We start from the raw sequence: 20,801 nt of genomic DNA, 5'->3' as shown, positions 1-20,801 counted from the left end.
CTTTATACACAGCGATTCAGAAAAATATTGGCTTTGTAATAGTTAGTCAATTTTCTAAATTTTGGAGATACCTTTCTTCACACACCCACCCGTAAAATATAAACAAAATGAGGGCAATACATTAAACTTTAGTAGTGAAGCTTGTGAATGCTGCAGTGTCATCGTCCTCTTAAAATGCAAAATCCAAAAAATTGATTTGTGTGGATCACTCAGCAATACAAGACGTGAAAATTTGAGTTTGGGTTTTCTCTGTCTCTGAGCGACGTTTAGGTTATAGAGGACAGGATCTACTATTCGCGCGGGCTTCAATCCTGTGTTGGGCGAGTATGCAGACCATCATATACAATCCCTTCTACGGTGGAAGCTCACGTCGTTCGGATTCTAAGCCAAGCTGTAGATTCATGTCTCATGGAGTCTCTGTGCTGAATGGGACTAAACTCAGTATCAACCCTTCAGTTACAGGCCGTTTCCCACCATACTCTCGTCTCTGAGACGCATTGCGTGTGTACAAGAAGACTGGTGCAGGGTTCCCACTCTTCTTGGAAAACCTGGAAATGTCCTTAAAAATGCATTTCTGTCCTTGAAATTTACAGAAATACTGAATGTCAGATTTTTCACTATTACAATGAAGATTTTAATTGATTGCTATTTTTGTTTGCTGATCCTGTTTTTGTTCTGAATAATAATTTGTCATCCTGCATATGTGGATGGTTGGTAAGCTTTCTCCCAACAGGGTGGTTGACTGGGAGAGCTTTTCTTTCATCCACTAGTCTGTGAACCCATTCTTGGATGCTGCCTTCACTAACACTATCTTCCAGAAACTGCTTTGTACAGTCCGCAGCAAAAAACCTGCAACATGAGCATGTAAGTTTGTGAAACTACGCCTAACAGCGCAGGGAATCAACATAACGTTTAAATGGCACGAATCACGCCAGGAGAAACCTTTGCGTCCTTACCGGCACACTTATTTTGGAGCAAAAGACTTCGTTTCACAATTAACTTACATGCCCATGTTGCAAGTTTTTTGCTGCGGATTGTACCAGTATCAATCCTTCATAATCAGTCTATTTTCGCAGCAGTACTTACTCTTCAGTAAAATTTCATATGAATGCTATTTGTGACAACGTCATAAAACAAGAGGAAAGAAAAGCGAAAATGTACAGCAGCTGCAGAGAAAGAAAAGGAAATTGATGTAAACAAGTGAAGCTTTAGTCTGAAACAAACCAGCTCGCACATGAAGCAGAGCAGAAGTCGTGCTTTACTTTATTGACAAAGTCAAAATGCTATCCGTAGAGCAGCTTCGCTAAGGAAGAAAGAGATTGTCTAGATGAGGAAATCACACAACTCCATACTCAGTTGAGAAACTTGTAGTATAGTTTTTTTTTTTTTTTTTTCTCGCTAATGTACACTGTCACGGAATGAAGATGCTATGTACGAAACTTAGATTTTTTTTTTTTAAATTTGTTCGGTCCAAAATTAAAATGTTATGTAGAAAGAATGAAAGTACATGTGCTGGACGTGAGTGGATCGGGTGGCTATAAGGGGAGTTGAGAGGTCACCAAGAAAAGAAAGGAAAAAAAGCAGCACATTACGCTCCACTTTGTGTATTAATACTGTACTTGCATTAATATTCACTGCATAAGCTATTGTAGTTTTCATTTCTCTGTTGTGAGTTTTGAACCTACAGTTACAATCCTGTTGTATCTTCCTGCGTCGAAGTCCTGGAAGATTGGTAATTTTTCCTCGATTTTTGAGAGAGTGAGTCGAAGCCTTGCTGGTGGTAATACCGGGATGAGTTATATTTCCGGAGGGCAAGAAACAGGTCAATTCGACCATATTTACAGTGTAGATGATCCATCGCTGCTGCCTTACCATATCCTGAAGTAGTGGGAAAGGAAAGAAGAGTACTCGGGTTGATAGAAACGTGAAAGAGTGACCACTTCCTAAACATACGCCTGATATCGACAGAAATTCCGACTATACATGGTATCGCCCAAATTAGGTCTGGATAAATCCGGATTTATACTCATACATCATCTTTATTCGAGTATTTGGTGAGGTTGGAATCGCCAATGGATTTGTGTGTTTGGCGTACTAACATTAACTTGTAACAGTTGTGTGTGTCAGAATGTCCTGCCAAATTTAAAAGTAAAATAAAATCGTTATGACCACTCGAGCATGTTATAGTGAAGGCAGAGGTAGTATATATAGCTCCACTATCATTGGTATCGGTGTGTATTTTCATATGGCACATGTGAATAAATTTCCATAGATAGCAAGCAATCTTCCCACAACATATCTCTGTTTATAATACACCGTTGCTGAAACCAGTAATTTCTAAAGATCAGAAATATGCAGATTCTTATCTACATCGTCGGGGGGCACGATGACTGGTAGTGCTTATCCTCTGGTGCATGGGGAGGGGGGCGCGGTGGCTCAGTGGTAGAGCGTTCACCTCTGGTGCTTGGGGCCCCGGGTTCGATCCCAGCCCCCGCCAAGTGAACTTTGTGGTGGACAAACACCGTGCTCGTGGGTTTCCTCGGGGTTCTCCCACTTTCTTCATTCCACCATTTTCATTCATCTCTCATCACCGTCTCCTTTAGCCTCACCGGCATAACCGAGGGACGTAAAACTTAAAGATTTCTTTTCATATTTTCTGGTGCATGGGGTCCTGGTCCGATCCCCGACCACGTTAATGGTATAGACTACATCGCGTCCATGTTTTCTCGGGGTACTCCCGTGTCCTCCCATATTCTCATTCCACCAGTTCTATTATTCACTTGCCTTAGTCATGCGTCTCCCTTAGCCTAAAGGGAATAACATGGGACGTTAAACTGATAAGATTTCATTTCTATTTTTACTATCTATATCGTAATACTTTATAGTTTCACTACATAACAGATATAGTACTTATACGGCATTATTTTGAATATAGAGAGTTGGACACCGTAGTAACAAGGAATCGACAGTAATAATCCAAGAGTAACAAATATTTTAATTACCATGTCACTTTTGGAGCTTACCAGAATGAGTCTGGAATCAAAAGCCTAGTGATTAATTTCGTAGTCTCGTCTCAAAAAAAAAAAAAAAAAAAAAGTGTGCGCACTGGGAACATTCGAAGCCAGTAAAAGACAAATTTAGCGGAATGTAACAAATGTAAAATTACTTCTTGCCTAGCTTCGAGCCGAGATTCTAACAAAAGAAAGCCTGTTATTACCTATTCTGTCCAAAAATTAATTTTTTAGCAATGCGAAATAAGGGATTCTCAGATGTGCTCGAACGTAAAGGTGGTCTAAAGGAAAGCTTTGGTATCGCTGAACATGGAATGCATTGGCGAGAAATCAGTATCGTAACTAGAGGCAAGACGGTGGACATTCTGTAAGTGCTTGCGTACAACACTTAACGATTCTGACAGGATTTCCATAGTTCCACTCAGTGACACTAGACAGATCTGCACGCGGAAGGACACTTGAAAGATTCTGTGGTGCATATGGGTCACCTTGTAGGTAGTATTAGAAAATATGGTAAGTGGTATTGCTAGTGGGGTAGGTATTATAGGGAGCTAGCTTGTTTACCAGCGGGGGCTGAGGTAGAGGGGGAAAATTTCAACATTTTTTCTGCCCGACTCTTGCAATACTTCCTTACCCTCCTCTTATATGTCAGCGTTGCCAGGGTTAAAAAATTGCAACCCTGCCCAGAACCGTCGAGTGACTGTTTCTTGGTGACGGGGGAGGGGCAGGTCAATCAACTCTGAATTCCTCAGCGTCGCATTAACGCCAGCTCCCTATAATACAATGGTCAGTGTTATTGAACGGATCAGACAGGATCAAAACGATCACACTACAATCGACACGATCATAGAACAGGGTGTCTATCGGTAACGAAAGTCATGGAAAAGTCACGAAATCAGAAAATGGTCATGAAAGTCAAGAAAAAAGTGACGAAATTTAGCTTTTGGGTCATTTTTTTTTTTAATCTGTACAAATATAAGTATAGACTGGAAAATTTTGTTCTATAAAACTTCAAAATTCACGACCAAAAATCTCTACGGTCGGCTTTAGACGCTACCAAATCGCAAGCAAAGCACGCTTCTATCGCATGCATGAAAATACGGTCTAATTCACACCCAAATTTTCTCCTGAAAATGTGAAATTTTATTGTTTGGTAAAGAAAAGGGCACGAAATTTCATTTTGGAATTATAGTAGACACCCTGTAGAAGAATACACGAACATGTCCGAGAACAAATTACAATCTAGATTGAAAACAATCCCCTTCTTCCAATGCCCCGACTAAGGTGTGTAACGTAGAATACTACAGGATGAGCGAAAAGAAATTTCAAGTACATTGAGTGCATGCTATTTATGGGTGCATTCACATAGTACGCAATGAATGATTGATTACTTAGAAATCAAGAGGTCTCAGGTTTGACTTCAGTTTGAAATCCTGTATATGGTTATGATATGTTCATATAAATGCCTGGAACACGATATGACAATATTGAAATACATAATGTATGCACCATGACTACTATAGGTAAGGACAGCATCTAGTATGCCATTGGCTCCGGTTCACTTGTCCACCTAGAAATAGAACACGGAAAAGGCGGTTTCACTTATTCATTGCGCACTATGTGAATTCATCGGTAAACAGCGCACTCAATTTATTTGAAATTTTCACTCATCCTGTGGTAACCTACGTTCATATCTCAAGAGGGAAGTTGTAAGCAGGACGGACTGTTTCCAGTATAGATTGTACTTACTGCTCCTAGACATGCTCTCATGTATTCTTCCATGATACTATAAATGATGGTTTTGATCCGTTCAGTGATAATCTGACCATCGTACCTCACCAACAGTCACTTGCCATATTTGCCATTACTACCTATAGCGTAACCCTCATCCACCGCGGTGGGTCAGTGGTAGAGCGTTCTCCTCTGGTGCTTGGGTTCCCGGGTTCGATCTCATCCCCCGCCAAGTGAACTTTGTGGTGAACAAACACCGTGTGCGTAGGTTTCCTCGGGATTCTCCCGTTTTCTTCCACTTTCTTCATTCATTACTCATCATCACCGTCTCCTTTAGCCTAACCGGCATAACCGTGGGAAGTAAAACTGAAAGATTTCATTTTCTTATCCGCCACGGGATCTTTCATGTTGGCTAACGAAATGAACAGGTATAGGTCTGTTTGGTGTGACTGGGCGAAACCACGGAAATCCTCAGTCGGAATTAATAAGTTGTTGTTCCCAGTGTTATGCAACCATATAGAGTTCACACAAGCACAACATATTTGGAAATTTCTTATGCCCTCTGAGGAATCCTTCGCAAACCTCTTAAACATTGTTAAAAAGTGCATTTTTGGATAACGTAGGTGTGAATTTCTGCACATGGTTATGGACCGCCAACTTCAAGGTTCTTGTATTCAAAGTAAAACGTGTTGAAATGTATTTTCCCATGGTTTGGGCAACACTTCCTACGAAACTATCTATTTTATCTTAGACTCGATGAACTTCTTCCTTATTTTGCTGTGAGGAATCTCCTCGTACAGTTTATCGGTCTAACTCATGAACATCCTGTATATTAGGTTGGTGCAAGTAATTTCGAGGAAAGGGGGGGGGGGGAACATACCTGATTAATTAAAATGATATCCACTTCCACTTCACCTAACAATAAATAGGTGTTAAAAATTGAAGAGTGCACTCTTAAGTCTGTTTCACTCACATCCTTAATATAGAAAACGATGTAAAATTATGATTGTTAGTTGAAAGGTGTGTTATTAGGCCTTTTGCGGTGAAATTGATAAAGTGAATTTGAGTAACAGTTCAGTTTGGTAATAAAATCTGATATTATGTTTGTAAGAATATTAGTCTATGTAAAGTGTAATTAAGCGATTTTTTTCCACCGGAAAAAAAAAAAGATGTTTAAAAATTATATATGTTAAATTACTATTAGATTCCGGCTAAGCATGCTATAGTTTTTCAGAGTGCAAGACCATTATCTTGAAAAAAGGTAATGATGTAGTGCAAAATGTCTAAATCGTTTATTGTCAGAAGTTGTTTAATTGAGAATGGGCCGTAGCCATAGCGTTGATGTAAAACTTTCATAACTATTATCCTATGTTTAGATAAGAGAGAGCAGTGAAAGAGATGATGATCCAAAGTGCCATGATATCCTCTGCAACCTCAAAACTTTTCCATGGCTCAGCCAACTATTGGATTCCGTGGCGAAATTCTGCGATGCGAAGTCGTCCTCAACCGCACATTACACCATTCAATCACCACGGAAAGCCTTCCTTTGTAAGAAGTGATCCGTTATGCCGGAAGAGGTGGTAGTCAGTGGGACAAATATCGTGAGAATACGGCGGGTGAGAAAGGGTTTCATACTGAAACTCACGGACAGCCTGCTCGGTACTTTACGCCAACATGAGAGCAAGCATTGTCGTTACCATGTTTGGAGTATTGTTGCATATTTGCAGCCAAGTTTGCGGTGCATTTCATGGAGTCTACATCGATAATTTCATCCCGCCTGAGAGAGAGAATTGTTCACTCCCACGATACATCAATCATATCAGAAATAACACATTCTCTGGGCGGAGAGAGGGTTCAGGAAACGATTCTGGGCATAGATCACGATCTAACGATTTCCGACTGTTTACGATTGTCATATCAGACCCATTTTTCAGCTGAAGTAATAATTCAACGCAGAGAACTTCCCCAGTACTCAGAGAACAGCATACACATCCTGATGGTAATTCTTGTGGGACGGTGTCAATTCATGGCACCCATGAATTGCACGGAGCCGCCAACGAATGACAGTAGTATGGTCTGTGCCTAACTGCAGACTGAATATAAAATCCGTGCTAAGTGCCAAAACGAAAATATTAAGTAAACAGCCCAGATGTTACTTCAGAACTGATCGGACATATAGGCACGCGCATTCTTCTGCGGATTATTTGAACTACTTCGACAGAGACTATCAGATAGCCAGTTTTTCACTGAGTAGTGTTAGGCATATAGGTCACATTTTTACATTAAACCGAACTTTCCCATTATTAACACTTAGCAAGGATTTGCCATTCATGACCCAAATGCACTGTTGATTTCTTATGCAGCTTGTGCAGAAAGTTTAAGTATGCATTCGTAAAGAAAAATCACTTGCAATTGTGTGTTCGCAATGATGCATTTTGCCTAACAACTCTCTGCCTCTTGACTATCTAGGCACCCCAGTCTGTTAGCTGGACGTGTACTACGTTTGTGATGTTAGAAGTGTGACATTAATCCATCCCTGTGTTGTGTTGTACCCACCAGATGTCGTTCGCATCAACTTAATATATATACGATAGAGTAATGATAAATCAACTATTTTGGGTAGCAGTTTAAAGGATACTATTTCTCACAATTTCGATTGACTTTTCTCTACTTCATTACTTTTTTTTTTTCCAAAAAATCAAAAATCATATTTATGGATACAGGGAAGTTTAATCAATTAAGACGGGAAAGTGGACAAAATATCGATCAAATGTGCGTGTCTTCGGCGCTTTGTTTCTAAATTTCTCTTTTAATTACCTCCTATGTTTCGTTTTTTCCCTTCTTCTAAATTTATTTAACGAATCTATTTACACTGCAAATCTCATAACTCTAGATTCTTCACATTTAGCACTGCATGTCGTCCACAATAGGTTCTTTTAATAAAGAACTTGCTTTTGTACTACTGATACGTAAATCGTAGTCTGAATTAATTGCGATTTTTTTCGCTCCCTATTCTTTTTTACTTCTGTTTCAGATGACACGATCACCATAGTCACTACGTACCACTCTGATTGTGATCTTCGTACTCTCAGACACGTATTTTCATATACAGTGAAACCTGTCTATGTTAGCTACCATCGGTTCCATTGAAAAGGGGCCAACTTACAGAAAATAAGTGTAATTGGTGTATTTTTACAATAGCATTTCTAGTATTACCTGATTGTAAAATTTTAATAACCAATGGCACGACAGCTACTTTTATATAACGCATATAGACTAATCACAACAATATAATTGAGTCCCTGTTTTTATTAATGTTCCCTACCGTAGATTTCGATACCCCAAATTGTACAGATATTGAGCGCTGACACACCTTTACCTATCAAATCTAACTCTTCCTTTTTCTTTTCTATCCACAGTTTATTCAACTTTCTACGTTTTGAATCCATTAGAATTCATTAACTCAATGACAAATATTTTTTCTGTAGGGACCTTTCGAAAAAAAATAGCAAATCAGTTATTAATAACAAATTTATCCATGCTAATTTATTCTAGACGTATTTCTTTTATCCTTTTTGGCACATATGCACATCCTAATTTTGTGGTTAACTATCTATTGTTAATGAGCTACAAGTGTTTCCCTCGGAGCAAAATATGTTTTGAGAAAATCTTAAGGGAATTCATATCTCAAAACCTACACCATCTTTCGACAAGCCGTCAGGTGCTAATAGTTGACAATTGAGATGATTACACAGGGTAAACAAATACGTACAATCATTTCCTGAGTTCCTGTACGTGCTTTTTCTTATTCACATCTTCCTTCACCACCCTTTTATCAGCGAAATATTCCGGCAATTGACCTCGTGGGAATCAATGCTTCTTTGTCTCCAATCACAAATACAGAACATTTACCTCTCATATGGGAATACGAAGAGTTACGAAAAATAACAAAATGGTAGTTTATGTGGCCAAGATACGCAGGTAAATTTATCATCATAGGGTACATATTGCTTCAATGCGGCCAACTTCCAAGATAAACAGGTGGCCAACTTACAGAGTAACAAGTAACGAATGTCTTATGGGAAAGTACAGGTTCAAGACAAACCAGGCCAAGATGAGCAGGTGGCCAAGTTGACAGGTTTTACTGTATATCTTTAGGAATACTGTACACGGAACGAAATATTTCAAAGATTCTAAAGCACACATTTGACGTAAAGAGTTGACACTTGGAGGGTACTATACTGGAGTTATTCGCTTGTGCTTTACAATACTCCACAAAAGCATATACGATCTTCTGGTAGTAACTCTTCAACTATACTTTTATCGCATGTTAAATTTCCTCGATGGAAGGTACAACGATATTGATTTACACTACTAATAAAACTCCAACTGACCAAAGCAGAGTATGTATTTTAAGATTATATATTTGTGTTACATAGCCGAAGCATATATATACTGCTTTGGTCAGTTGGAGTTTTAATAGTAATCTTGAATTTTCCAAAGCTACAATGAATAAATTACGTGATTTACAATCTTGATTAATCTTTCTAGTTTCTCGTTGACATTTTGACTTGACGTTAACACTACACCTAAATACAGTATTTAAATGTATTTATTTCTACATTAACAGCTCTTCTTTATGATAATATTTAGCTGACATAACTGAAACAAAGAAAATAACTTTATATAGCAATTTCCTGAAAGTAAAGAGAATGACCTGATTATTAACAGGTACGATCAAGGTTTACACAAGTAATCACAATAATTTCATGAGAAGCAGTTCGTTTTATTTTCCAGTAAAAGAAATATATAAAGAAAAAGCAAAAACCAATACCATAAAGGATAAATGTGATCTTGAGTCTAATAAGTGATGTGTATAAAAAGAAACAAAAAAATATATTTACATATTTAGTTGTAATATTGCACTGGATTATTGTAGTTAGGATTATGACACTATATTTACGAAGTTTTCTTTCCGTAGTATGTGATACACAATTTCTGAGAAAGGTGGTGGGCTAATTAAATAATACTAAAACTAGTACTGATTGAAGCTATAGGCAAGGGCGCCGATTTCTCTGTAAATCTGGGGGGTCCATTCAGATGCAGAAAGCATAATATGAAGATTTTAAGACAAATTGCATTCAAATTTTGCCAAATATTATAAATTTACAAATACAATGAGGGGGGCCCACGTGAGCTTTGGAGGGGTTCCCTCGCACCCCCCTTCCCCCGGATCGGCACCCTTGGCTATAGGGTACACATTCGTAGAGAAACGTGACGTATTTTGTACCTCAATTTTCCTGCATTGATTAAACTGAATATTTCAATCTCCACGGAGATCATATTCAGCAAGAGTTTTCCTGAAAATGATCTCCGTGAGGACTGAAATATTCAATTAACCCTTTTACGGTCCATGGTACGTTTTCGTACCATAATGCAGTGCTGTCTTTAACCGCTTATTTAGGTCCTAAAACCAACAGACATTTAAAGCAGTTATTATTATTATTATTATTATTATTATTATTATTATTATTATTATTATTATTATTATTATTATTATTATTATTATTGGTCAAGTCAGACATGAACCAAAGTATACCCTAGATGCGTTTTGGAACCGGATAACCAACTTAGTGACGCCAAATGGGGACGGGGGACATCACTTTTTTTTTTTTTTTTTTTTTTTTTTGTCAATTTTCAAAAAAATTTTCCCACCCTTAGCTTTGAAGATATTATATTGAAATTTTGCATATGCATTGTGTACACCTCTAATTATTTATCAATTGTTTGAGATCTCTACATCAACCCGAGGCCAAGAGGCCTAAAGGTTTCAAAAACGGTTTTAGGAAAATTTGCTGAATTTTCCAAAAATTCCCGTTTCTGGTATATGATATGGGCATGCGAGGGGTATCCTTTGAAAGGTTGCTTTATTCTGAAGAGAATGAGGTATGAACCATGATCCTAGGACAAACAGTAATGGCGCAGTAATATTTTTCATCACGTCGTATAAATTATCTATCTATAGTCACCTTGAGATTTTCAGGGGAAAAAAATCCCGTCCTTACTTTTCAAGATTTCATATTAAAATTTTACACATGTATTGTCTACGTAACTATGTACTTTTTCCAGTGATTTTGAGTTGTGAACGTCAACCCGGGCCCGTGAAAAGGGAATTTTTCGGAAAATCTCTCCATTTTCATGGTGTATTATACGGACAAGCGAGTGGTACCGTTGGAAAGGTTACTCTATTGTGAATAAAACGAGGTATGAACCATGATCCTACGATAAGTAGCAGTAAAACAGTATCTACTTGAGAAAGTCTACAATTTACCTTAAAAATCGAGGACCGTAAAAGAGTGAATGAATGAAAATTGAACTACGACATATGTCACGTTTCTCAGTACAAAATAATAGATAAATCCGAAACCACTAAACTTGCTCTTCTCTGCTGCTTTTCGAATGTATTTGAACGATCTTAACAGTCAAAAGTTTCACTGTCTTGCTTGACAGCACTTGCAAGACACAGATAAGAAACAAAATGTTAGTAAAGATAGTACAAATGGAAATTTAAGTAAATAAGGAACAGGACATATTCAGGAAGAAGGTGATTCAAACATCACGCTCCGCCACTTTAACCCCAGCTACCCAACTAATGAACAGATGATTATTAATAAATACTAATTACGGTTTACACAAATAAGTAACTCCTGAAGCGAGAAAATCATTTCCGACCCTCACCGTGATTGAACCTGGGCTGTTCCATTGTACGTAGCCGCCTTGCCGACTAAGTCACGGCAGCTCTTAAATAATAAACACTAGCACATACACTGATCACTAGTTGAATTAGAGACAGCACGACAGTTGCGGAAACCACCCTGCAGAGGCTCCACCCAATTCATGTGAATGAAACGTATTGCGCGTGTACTGCTGGCGTGTACTTCCTCTCTTGGTAAGCCGAAGGACCTGAGTGCATTTGACCGTGGTCAAATCACAGGGGTCAGATGACTGGGTGGCTCAATTTTGGAAGCGACCGCAGCACTCGGATTTTCAAAGGTAACTGTGCCAAGGGTGTATCGTGAGTACCCGGCTTCCGGTAAAACAGCACTCGCACGGGCAAACTGCCGACTGGCCCGCATCGTAACAGTCCATACATGGGCCACAGTGCGTCAAATCGCGGAGAGGTTCAATGTATGACAACAACGCCGTGTTAGCAGCCACACAATCCACAACCACCTATTCGCCGTGGGTACAGAAGCCTTCGGCCCGCGCGAGTACCCCTTCTAACCGCACAACACAGGGAACAACGTCTAGCATGGGGAAAGGAATATCGCCAGTGGACCGTGAAATGTGGAAAAAGGTTGTCTGGATAGATGAGTCACGTTTCATGTTGGTGCATGCCGGTAGACGGGGAGGGGTGCGCACCAACCGCACAAGGCAATGGATCCATCGTGCCAGCAGGGAACTGTGCAGGCCGGTGGTGGTGGTATTCTCATCTGGGGCATGTTTACGTGGACTGAAATAGGTCCCATAACACATGTAACACGGTCTCTCACAGGTAAACGCTATCGCTATCTTCTGGATGACCATGTCCTGTCACTTGCTCGGCTGCGGATGGTGACCTCATCTTTCACGACAATGCGCCGGCCCATCGTGCTAGGATGGTAGCAGACTGGTTTGATGAGCACTCCTCTGATCTGGTAACACTTCCCTAGCTATCATGATCACCGGACCTCAATCCCATCGAACATATCTGGGACGCCATGGAACGACGCCTTCGGGCTGTGGACCCTCTTCCAACCAACCTGCGGGCTCTGTGGGAGACTTTGCAGCATATATGGATTGAGATGCCACAACAACACTTCAGGCGCCTCGTGGAGTCCGTGCCGCGGCGGGTAGCCGCCATTATCAGAGCGAAAGGTGGTGTCTCTAATTCAACTGGTGATCAATGTATACTGATATACTGTTGCTTTCTATGACAGTTCCATAGTGTATCTTATGCAGTTTCTCTTCTTTTGTCAGCCCTCGCTGTTGTGGTGGCTTGTGTATGTATCTTTGAAGCACAAGAACGTACTAGAGCACATCAGATTCCACTTTAAATAGGTCTTGGTCTATATAGCCTCATAGTTACAAATCAAAACCTTTTGCTACCCATAATGACAACGAACTTTTCAACAATGTAATTTCATTTTTACAATTGTTAAATAAATCCATCATTCACTTGTAACCAAGTTACAGATACGAAAGAATTTCCAAAAGCAGTTCTCAAGGACCAATATTATCACAATCCAGAGTCTACCTGGTGAAATTATAGGGGAAAAAATACCATCTCAAGATCGCCTACAGGATTAACAATCCGGAAGTCCCTACTGCATAGAAAGAGCATTTGTTCACCTACATCCACCCGCAGTAGCAAGAGCAAGGCTGATAGTTTTGGCATCGTAAAGCGGCTTGTATCAATTATAGTACAAAATAAAATTTTATCAATACATAAAAATACTATTTACAATACTAGCTTTATGACACTACTTTAAATATTTAAGGTAATACTATTGTCAGTGGGGAAAACAATAAATAACACTAAAAATAAAACACTTATGAAATCTTACAGTAACAATTCGAGGAACATCGTATTGTTTCAAAAATAATCACAACGCCATCCGTATAAAAAACAGTCTCAACCGTCTATCGCGATTCTTGTCCATAACAACACTTCCGTCATTTTTAATATTTACAAATTGAAATAGCAAAAATACAAAATCATCTCTTATTATGTACATTATGTATACTCCAATAAATAGTCGTATTGTACATGATTTTTATTTTTAACGTCTTAAAGCTCTTGAAGGAATTTGAATCAGCTACATTAAATACTTTCATACATATAACAAACTCCCGTTGCTTTTCTTATGAGATTTTTGGCCGTAGCCATTTGCAAACCCATTCTGCAAGTTTACTGCATTTGTTTGATTAGTAAACATGCCTTGCGATATGTGCGAATATTGGGTGTAGTTCTTCGTCTGAGAATCCTGGGTGATGGGAAGTACACTCTGCCGCTTTTTCTCTTCATTAGCGTCGTATTTAGCCTGTTGGTTAAGAAAAAAAAATAATTACTATTTAAATTTTAAATATTTAGGAAGTAACAATACAGGTGTATATACTTCCGAATATAGCTTTGTTAATTTTACATAGGATCAATTCATATAATCAAGATTCCATCAACGTTTGTTAACATCTTTACAATTATCTAATATTTATACGAACATTTGAAGACTCGCTAACATAATGGATGACTATTAGAATTAAAGAGGATAGACCTTAGCAAAACGGTTAGTTTTCTTAATCAAATGTTGTATACTATTCGTCCCTCTCGAGACGGACGTATCTCATTTTCTTAATTTTTCCAGAAGACATGTTTAAACTTGGTCTGATTATTTATTCCATCGTCTTCTTTTAAAATTTAGTTTGATTTCCTCCGTTTCAAGCATATAACTTACGAGATCAAATTAAATTTTAGCAGAACACGATAGAATAAATTATGATAAAATCTTTAAATATGTCCCCTGAAAAAGTTGAAAAAAAAAAATTAGATACACCCGTTTGTCTCGAGAGGGACATATTTAACAGTATGCTAATTTTAACCATCATTGGTGAAAGCGGTAACTCACATGAATTTCTGATCACGTGACTAAATAAAAAGTTCGTGTCTGAAAACTTAAGCTTAACAATATTAATCTACGGCCAATGTCTGCGGCGAAAACTCATTTTGAAACACGAAGTGGTGTCATTCAGCCGGTTGTTAAAATTCTCTCCTCTACCTCTGGATCCACCGCTTACGAATAATTGAATAAAATAATTATATTTCTATATTTTTAAGAATATACATACAGGATGATTATTTATAGGGTTTACAACTTCAATCAGTTATAATTCTTTATTGGAACCATATACAGGCTTGGTTTATATGTCATTATACTGCAAAACACTTCAAGTTTTTTTTTTTTTTTTTTTTTTTTTTTTGTGATAAATCCATTATGGCTCAATGTGTGCACCTGCGGTCATCCTTGACACATCCCAACGAAAGTCGATTTCCTGCCGAACAGTAGCCAGCATTTCGGGGGTTACGTCCGCGATGGCTGTTGTGATGCGATGTTTCAGTTCATTAATATTATTACGTAGGGGATAAGTGTACACCTTATCTTTCATAAACTCCACAGAAGAAGTCACGTGGCGTGTAATACGAAGATCGTGGCGGCCAGGCAATTGGTCCACCATAACCTATTCACTTATCTGGAAAATTCCCCTACGTCTATCAGGTAGTGTAGCGGGGCGCCATCTTGTTGCCATTATAAGCGGCCATCGTGGTCATCTTCATCTAACTTTGGAACAAGGAAGTTCTGAAGCATATCAAGATAGGCGATGCCGGTGATGGTGCTCTCAGCAAAGAAGAATAGCCCTGCTCTGGAAATAGCGCAAAACACATTCACTTTGGGGCTGTCACGGACCAGCTCCACGTGCATCAGTGGATTTTCCGTGCCCCAAGTGTCTGTTGACTCGGCCGGAAAGGTGAAAAGTTGATTCGACACTGAATACCACATTGTTTAAGAATCACACACCACCACTAATGCGATCCAACATGGTACCACAGAATTCATGCCGGGAATGTTTATCTGCTTCACTCAGTGCTTGAACCAAGGACAGGACATGGCTTCATGCACAAATGTCTACGCAACACACGCCAAACAGTGGTCTGAGGGATACCAGTTTCTTGTGATGCACGTAGTGTAGATTTTCGAGAACTGCGAACAAAACTCTCCCTAACTGCTTCCACCACATCGCCAGTCATGGGTGAGTGCCCTAGAGCCTTTGTGTGTCGCATAGAACAACCTGTTTCAACAAATGTTTGGTGACATTTGTACACTGTTGGTCTGCTAGGTGGTTTCTTGCCGTATTGTGTGCGAAACTTACACTGTACACTCGTTGCTGACTTCGTTTCTTCAAGCCAAAACACGCACTTACGCTCTTTCGGCACCAGTGAAAGTATCCATTTTCAACGACTGACCGGTGGCGCCGCGCGTGGTCAACTCCACAATTACTCACTACGTGAGTCAAACTTGAAGTGTTTTGCAGTGTAATGACATACAAACCAAGTCTGCATGTGGTTCCAATAAAAAATTATAACTGACTGAAGTTGTAAACCCTATAAGATTCACTAAAACAATCTTAGAATTTGTAGCATTTAAAACATTGTAACGAATTTCCCAAGTGGGATATGAATTTCACCATGAAAGAGAAAAAAGAAGAAAAAATAATGTCAAAATTTGGCAATTATTTTTGGAAATGACTCACCTAACATCAACCTCAAATTTCCAAAATAAGCAGCTCATATGTTCCTCTTTAACATATAAAAAAATTAGGAGGGTGTTTTTTGATATGTTCAAGAAAAACAAATAATGACATACGAGGGCGGATTTAGGCACTTCTATCTTAAACTAAAAACAACTACAACATAAACTGCCATGCCTCTAAATATGTTAAGGTATGACTAGGTTTAATATTTTCACAGTTCCTTCGTCTCTGTTTGAGCCACCTAAATGTTACTTTTACCTGTATGTTTTAACCCTTTTGCCTTCGTCCCGGTGATGGACATAGAGATGTATTCAAAATACAGGTAGCGCAGGAAAACAGGAAAATTTTAACTGACTTAGAATGCCTTAATCAACACAGGAAAGAATACATTTAATGATTCAGATGCATGTAGATATATATGCCATTAACAATGACATCAGCGATGGCACTTACATGTCACTTTTATTTTTTGAAGACGACATCGGAGAGATATGCCCCTTCTCAGCATATACGAGATGATACGAGTGTTTTGGAAATTTGCTGGAATGTTCAGTGTATTACGTCTTGAGAAACGTCAGTGTCTCTCTCTTTAACCTTGAATTTCAGTTCAATGATGTTTGCAGGACGTGTACTACACTCTTTGCTTTCGAAATGTCCTCATAGATTCGCCAAAGAGAGAAATCACACGCTGAGTTCAGGGGATCTCAGAGGCCATAGAATCAGTGTTCGAAGTGGAAAAAAGCAGAGGCGGTATGTTTTATTATAATTTTGACTCAACATACCGGCTATTTAAATATTGTCTTGATCACTGAAAAACCAGAGACGGTATGGTATACCACTGCATACCGTCTCACTTCGACTACTGCATAGAATGTTACCGTTCTTATCAAATACTTTCACAGCGAACACACTTTCCGCACAACTTTAATTCTTCATTATTACTAAATGATAAAGTCTTCTCAATGTTATCGGTCCCAAACAAATGCCGGCCATACATTGTTGCTAATTCTAGATAAAAAAAAAAAAAAAAAAAAAATCCCATTTCACTGCGCTACCCTGTACAATGATGTAGTTTTGCTTGCTTCCGGAAAGCAAGTAAGGTTAAAATTCTATTTAAAATTTGGTTTCGTGCACCTGACTTCAGTAAACATTTAACTTTCCTTGAAATGTTACTTTTCGAATAAAATGAAATAAATACACTATATTCCAGGTAATCTTTGAAGAAAGAAAAAAAAAATTACTCACCTTATTGTAGAACAGAACTCCAAATATGGCGATACTCATTCCTATGATATTGGTTAAGGTTACAGGGTTCCTCAGCATTAATAATGAGATCCCAATCACAAAGATTCGCTTCGACGCACTAGCTACTGCGTATGTGAGCGGAGTAACAAGTGACAAGACACTGAAGGCGATGATATTTTGTAGCCAGTTGAGGACTCCATCACAAAAGAGCAGAATAACAATCCTATAATTATCGTTCTTTAACTACCAGGAGGAAAAGAAAGAGAAACAATAAATAATCGATTTGAAACATTTCAGTAAAACAGAATAAAAAAAAAAAAAAAAAAACTGAACTATGAATTATATTATAAACTTTCACTTTCGAACCCATTATAATATGAACTGGAGTAACAGTATTAGAAGTTGCATGCACCAAGCACATGATAAAATTAAAAATCTCATCGTCGTTAGTAAGTGCCTTAACAGATATTATGGTTTTAGATGGCGGGTACTTACAAGAATTACTTCCTTCTTTTTTTCATAATCAGTTAAATTGAGGTATTTTGAGTTGTGGTAAAGCATTGTACACTCATGTCCAAAATGATTGTCGCTTATCTATAATTGTCTTCTTGTAAGAATATAATTTGATAATGAATTTGCAGGGTACTTTTAATACTGATACTAGGTGTATAATCGGGAAATGTATATTTGTGGAAAATTTCATAGGAAAAGAATTATAAATACGAAAATTATAATGAGTAAACCAAAATGTTGCTAAGTGGACAAGAGAGTATTATTTTCGTTTTATTGTTCTTATTTTCTGCTCTTTTGACATGAAATGTGCCACATACACATACTAACATGCCGATTATACACATACTAACATTGCAAGAAATACCGGGGGAATTCATTATCAAATTATATTTCTACAACAATATATTTATAGACATGCGACAATAATTTTGGACATGAGTGTACATAGAATGCTCCTGTTTTTATACTGTAACCACAAGGATTGGTCATAAGTCTTGCAATATTCTGATACACAACAAATCTATATTTATTACATTACAATGAAAGCAAGTTAACATTCAAAATATAGTTACTCGTGTTGGACTATCTGCAGCCCACCTTCGTGCCAGTTCCTCGATTACAAGTCAACACTACTTTTGTCCTTAGAGGCTAAGAAGCAGGGTTGTTGGAATTTTCCCCAGCCCAAAATTGCTGGTTCTTTTTTTTTTGGGGGGGGGGAGGGGAGAAAACCCACAATAAAGTCCAGATAAGTCCACCTCAAAAAATATACTTCAAAACTTGGATTGAAATTATAATCTTAATATGATTATAATTACTTTCTTTAATCGTACTTTTAGTGTATGTCTAGTTTCAAAATTCGCTTAAAATATTTATTTACCACCAGAACAGAATACCATTGAAAACGAAAAAGGTTTGGGAATCATTCATAATCAGGGTGTCTATTAAAATTCCAAAATGAAATTTCGTGACTTTTTCGTGACCTTTCCTCTATCAAATCATAAAATTTCCTAACATTTTTAAGAACGAATTTGCGTGCTTAGGCCGAATTTTCGCCAAATTTTAGGCCGAATTTTCATCCATGCGATAGAAACGTACTTTGCTTGCGATTTGGTAGCGCCTAAGGCTGACCATAGACATTTTTGGTGGTGAATTTTGACGTTTTATAGAACAAAATTTTCCAATCTGTACTTACATTTGTACAGTTTAAAAAATCGTGACCCAAAAGCTAAATTTCGTGACTTTCATGACCGTTTTCTGATTTCGTGACTTTTCCGTGACATTCGTGACCGATAGACACCCTGATAATGAATTTTGTTTGTGCTCGATCAAATTCGCTGTAACACTGTTCAACTGTAATCTATTATGGGTCATGGAGTCATTTTTTATTATGGGTCATGGAGTAGAAGGATCTGCAGAGTAAGAGCTCCGTATTATATTTGTGTTTGAGTGAAATTCCTAAGTCTTCTTAGCTGCTGAAGATAGTGAGGTGAACATGAAGTGTTACCGGTAATAATAACAGTTCTTGGTTGCAATATAGAGCTGGTGATTGATCCCTAGAACTGAAAACTTGGTGACTTCAGATTGTAAACAAACATTCTGTTGAGGCTGGTTGCATGGCGCTGGAGGCTTGGCTGGGGAAGTGGAGTGTGCTTGTAAGTGAATAAGAGATTTAAAAATAAATAACATTTACTTGTTTTTAACATTAACAACAACTGTGCAGTGTGGTATATATATAATATATTTATATATATGTTTCTTCATAACTATTTCAATAAGTAGGAAAAAGGCACATTTGAGGCAGGGTTCTGTTTCCTTTTGCATTAAGACAGTGTTTTGTTCCAGTAAGCAAGGTGCTAGTTCCTAGAAGTCAAGTCATTCACTACGTTCATTGTCCGCCATTTTGAATCTTGAGTTCTGCTTTAAATACAGCTATAATGTCATCCTGTACGAGGTGTAATTCGAAAATTAGTCGTTATGATGAAGCATTACAATGCTCAAATAAGACTTGTAATAAATTGTTTCACATATCATGCTATAATATTTCGGTGGAAATGTATATTGATATGAAACAAACAGGTAATATAAGACAATGGATTTGTAATGAGTGTAAGCGTTGTTATGTGAATGAAAATTCTATGAGAACTGAAGCAATATCCATGAGTACTGCAGCTTTAACGGGTGTTAATGATTCTACTACTTGTAACACGATTGGTAATTCTATTAGTATTACAGATATAGGAACAAAGCTTGAAGAGTTGTGTGTTCAGATTGCTCAACTAACATCAAGTGTCCAATTCATGTCCAATCAATATGATGAGTTACTTAAAAAGTTTAAAGTAGAGATTAGGGAGAACGTCAGACGGGATAAAGAAATAACGAAATTAAAAGCGGAAAATGTAGAGTTGAAAACTCAACTAAAATAACAGGCTATAGAATTGAATGATGATAACCAATACGGGCGTAACAAAAACATAGAAGTTCATGGAATCCAAGAGCGTGTTGGTGAGAATTTGAAGGAAATTGTAATTGACATGGCAGGAAAATTGCGATTAAATTGCGAAGAACAAGATATAGATGTAGTACACCGAATTCCAAATGGTACTAATAAAAGCAAGAGAAAAGCAATAATTGTGCAGTTCAAGACACGATCGGTAAGGGATAGGTGGTTAAGTAAAAGAAATGCAGGGTTGGTTAGCAATAACTTGGTTTCTGGAAGTGATGATCAAAAAATTTTTGTGAATGTAAATTTGTCCCCTAGAAATAAACAACTTTTTTGGAAGGCAAGAAACGCTGCAAGAAATACTCACCACAAATTTTGTTGGATTAGTTCTAGTGGCCAAATCTTAATTAGAAAAAATGAAAGTAGTTCGGTAATGATTATAAAAACTGAAGATGATTTGCCAGGTTTCACTAATTCTATCAATGAAGGAGACAGCACTTTGCCCATTAATTGAG

At 37.9% G+C, this 20,801-nt stretch overlaps 1 protein-coding gene across 1 annotated transcript in view; it reads right to left on the bottom strand.

Moving 5' to 3' along the window:
- Positions 1-12,599: 12,599 nt before the first annotated feature.
- The window catches only part of LOC145672956 (solute carrier family 35 member E1 homolog), a 41,446-nt gene continuing 33,244 nt past the window's right edge, over positions 12,600-20,801 (bottom strand). Inside the window, exons 5-6 of the mRNA XM_081742210.1 lie at positions 17,334-17,576; positions 12,600-13,825 (exon numbers count right to left, since the gene is read on the bottom strand). Coding sequence (XP_081598336.1) covers positions 13,616-13,825; positions 17,334-17,576 — 453 coding nt within the window. The 3' untranslated portion in view covers positions 12,600-13,615. The remainder of the gene's footprint in view (positions 13,826-17,333; positions 17,577-20,801) is intronic.

This window comes from Thermobia domestica, chromosome 16 (genome assembly GCF_964235325.1).
Source record: "Thermobia domestica chromosome 16, izTheDome1.hap1.1, whole genome shotgun sequence".
In the NCBI taxonomy this organism is placed as follows: Eukaryota; Metazoa; Arthropoda; class Insecta; order Zygentoma; family Lepismatidae; genus Thermobia; species Thermobia domestica.
The sequence above is the reverse complement of the archived record's forward strand: the minus strand, read 5'-3'. Positions and strand labels throughout refer to the sequence as shown.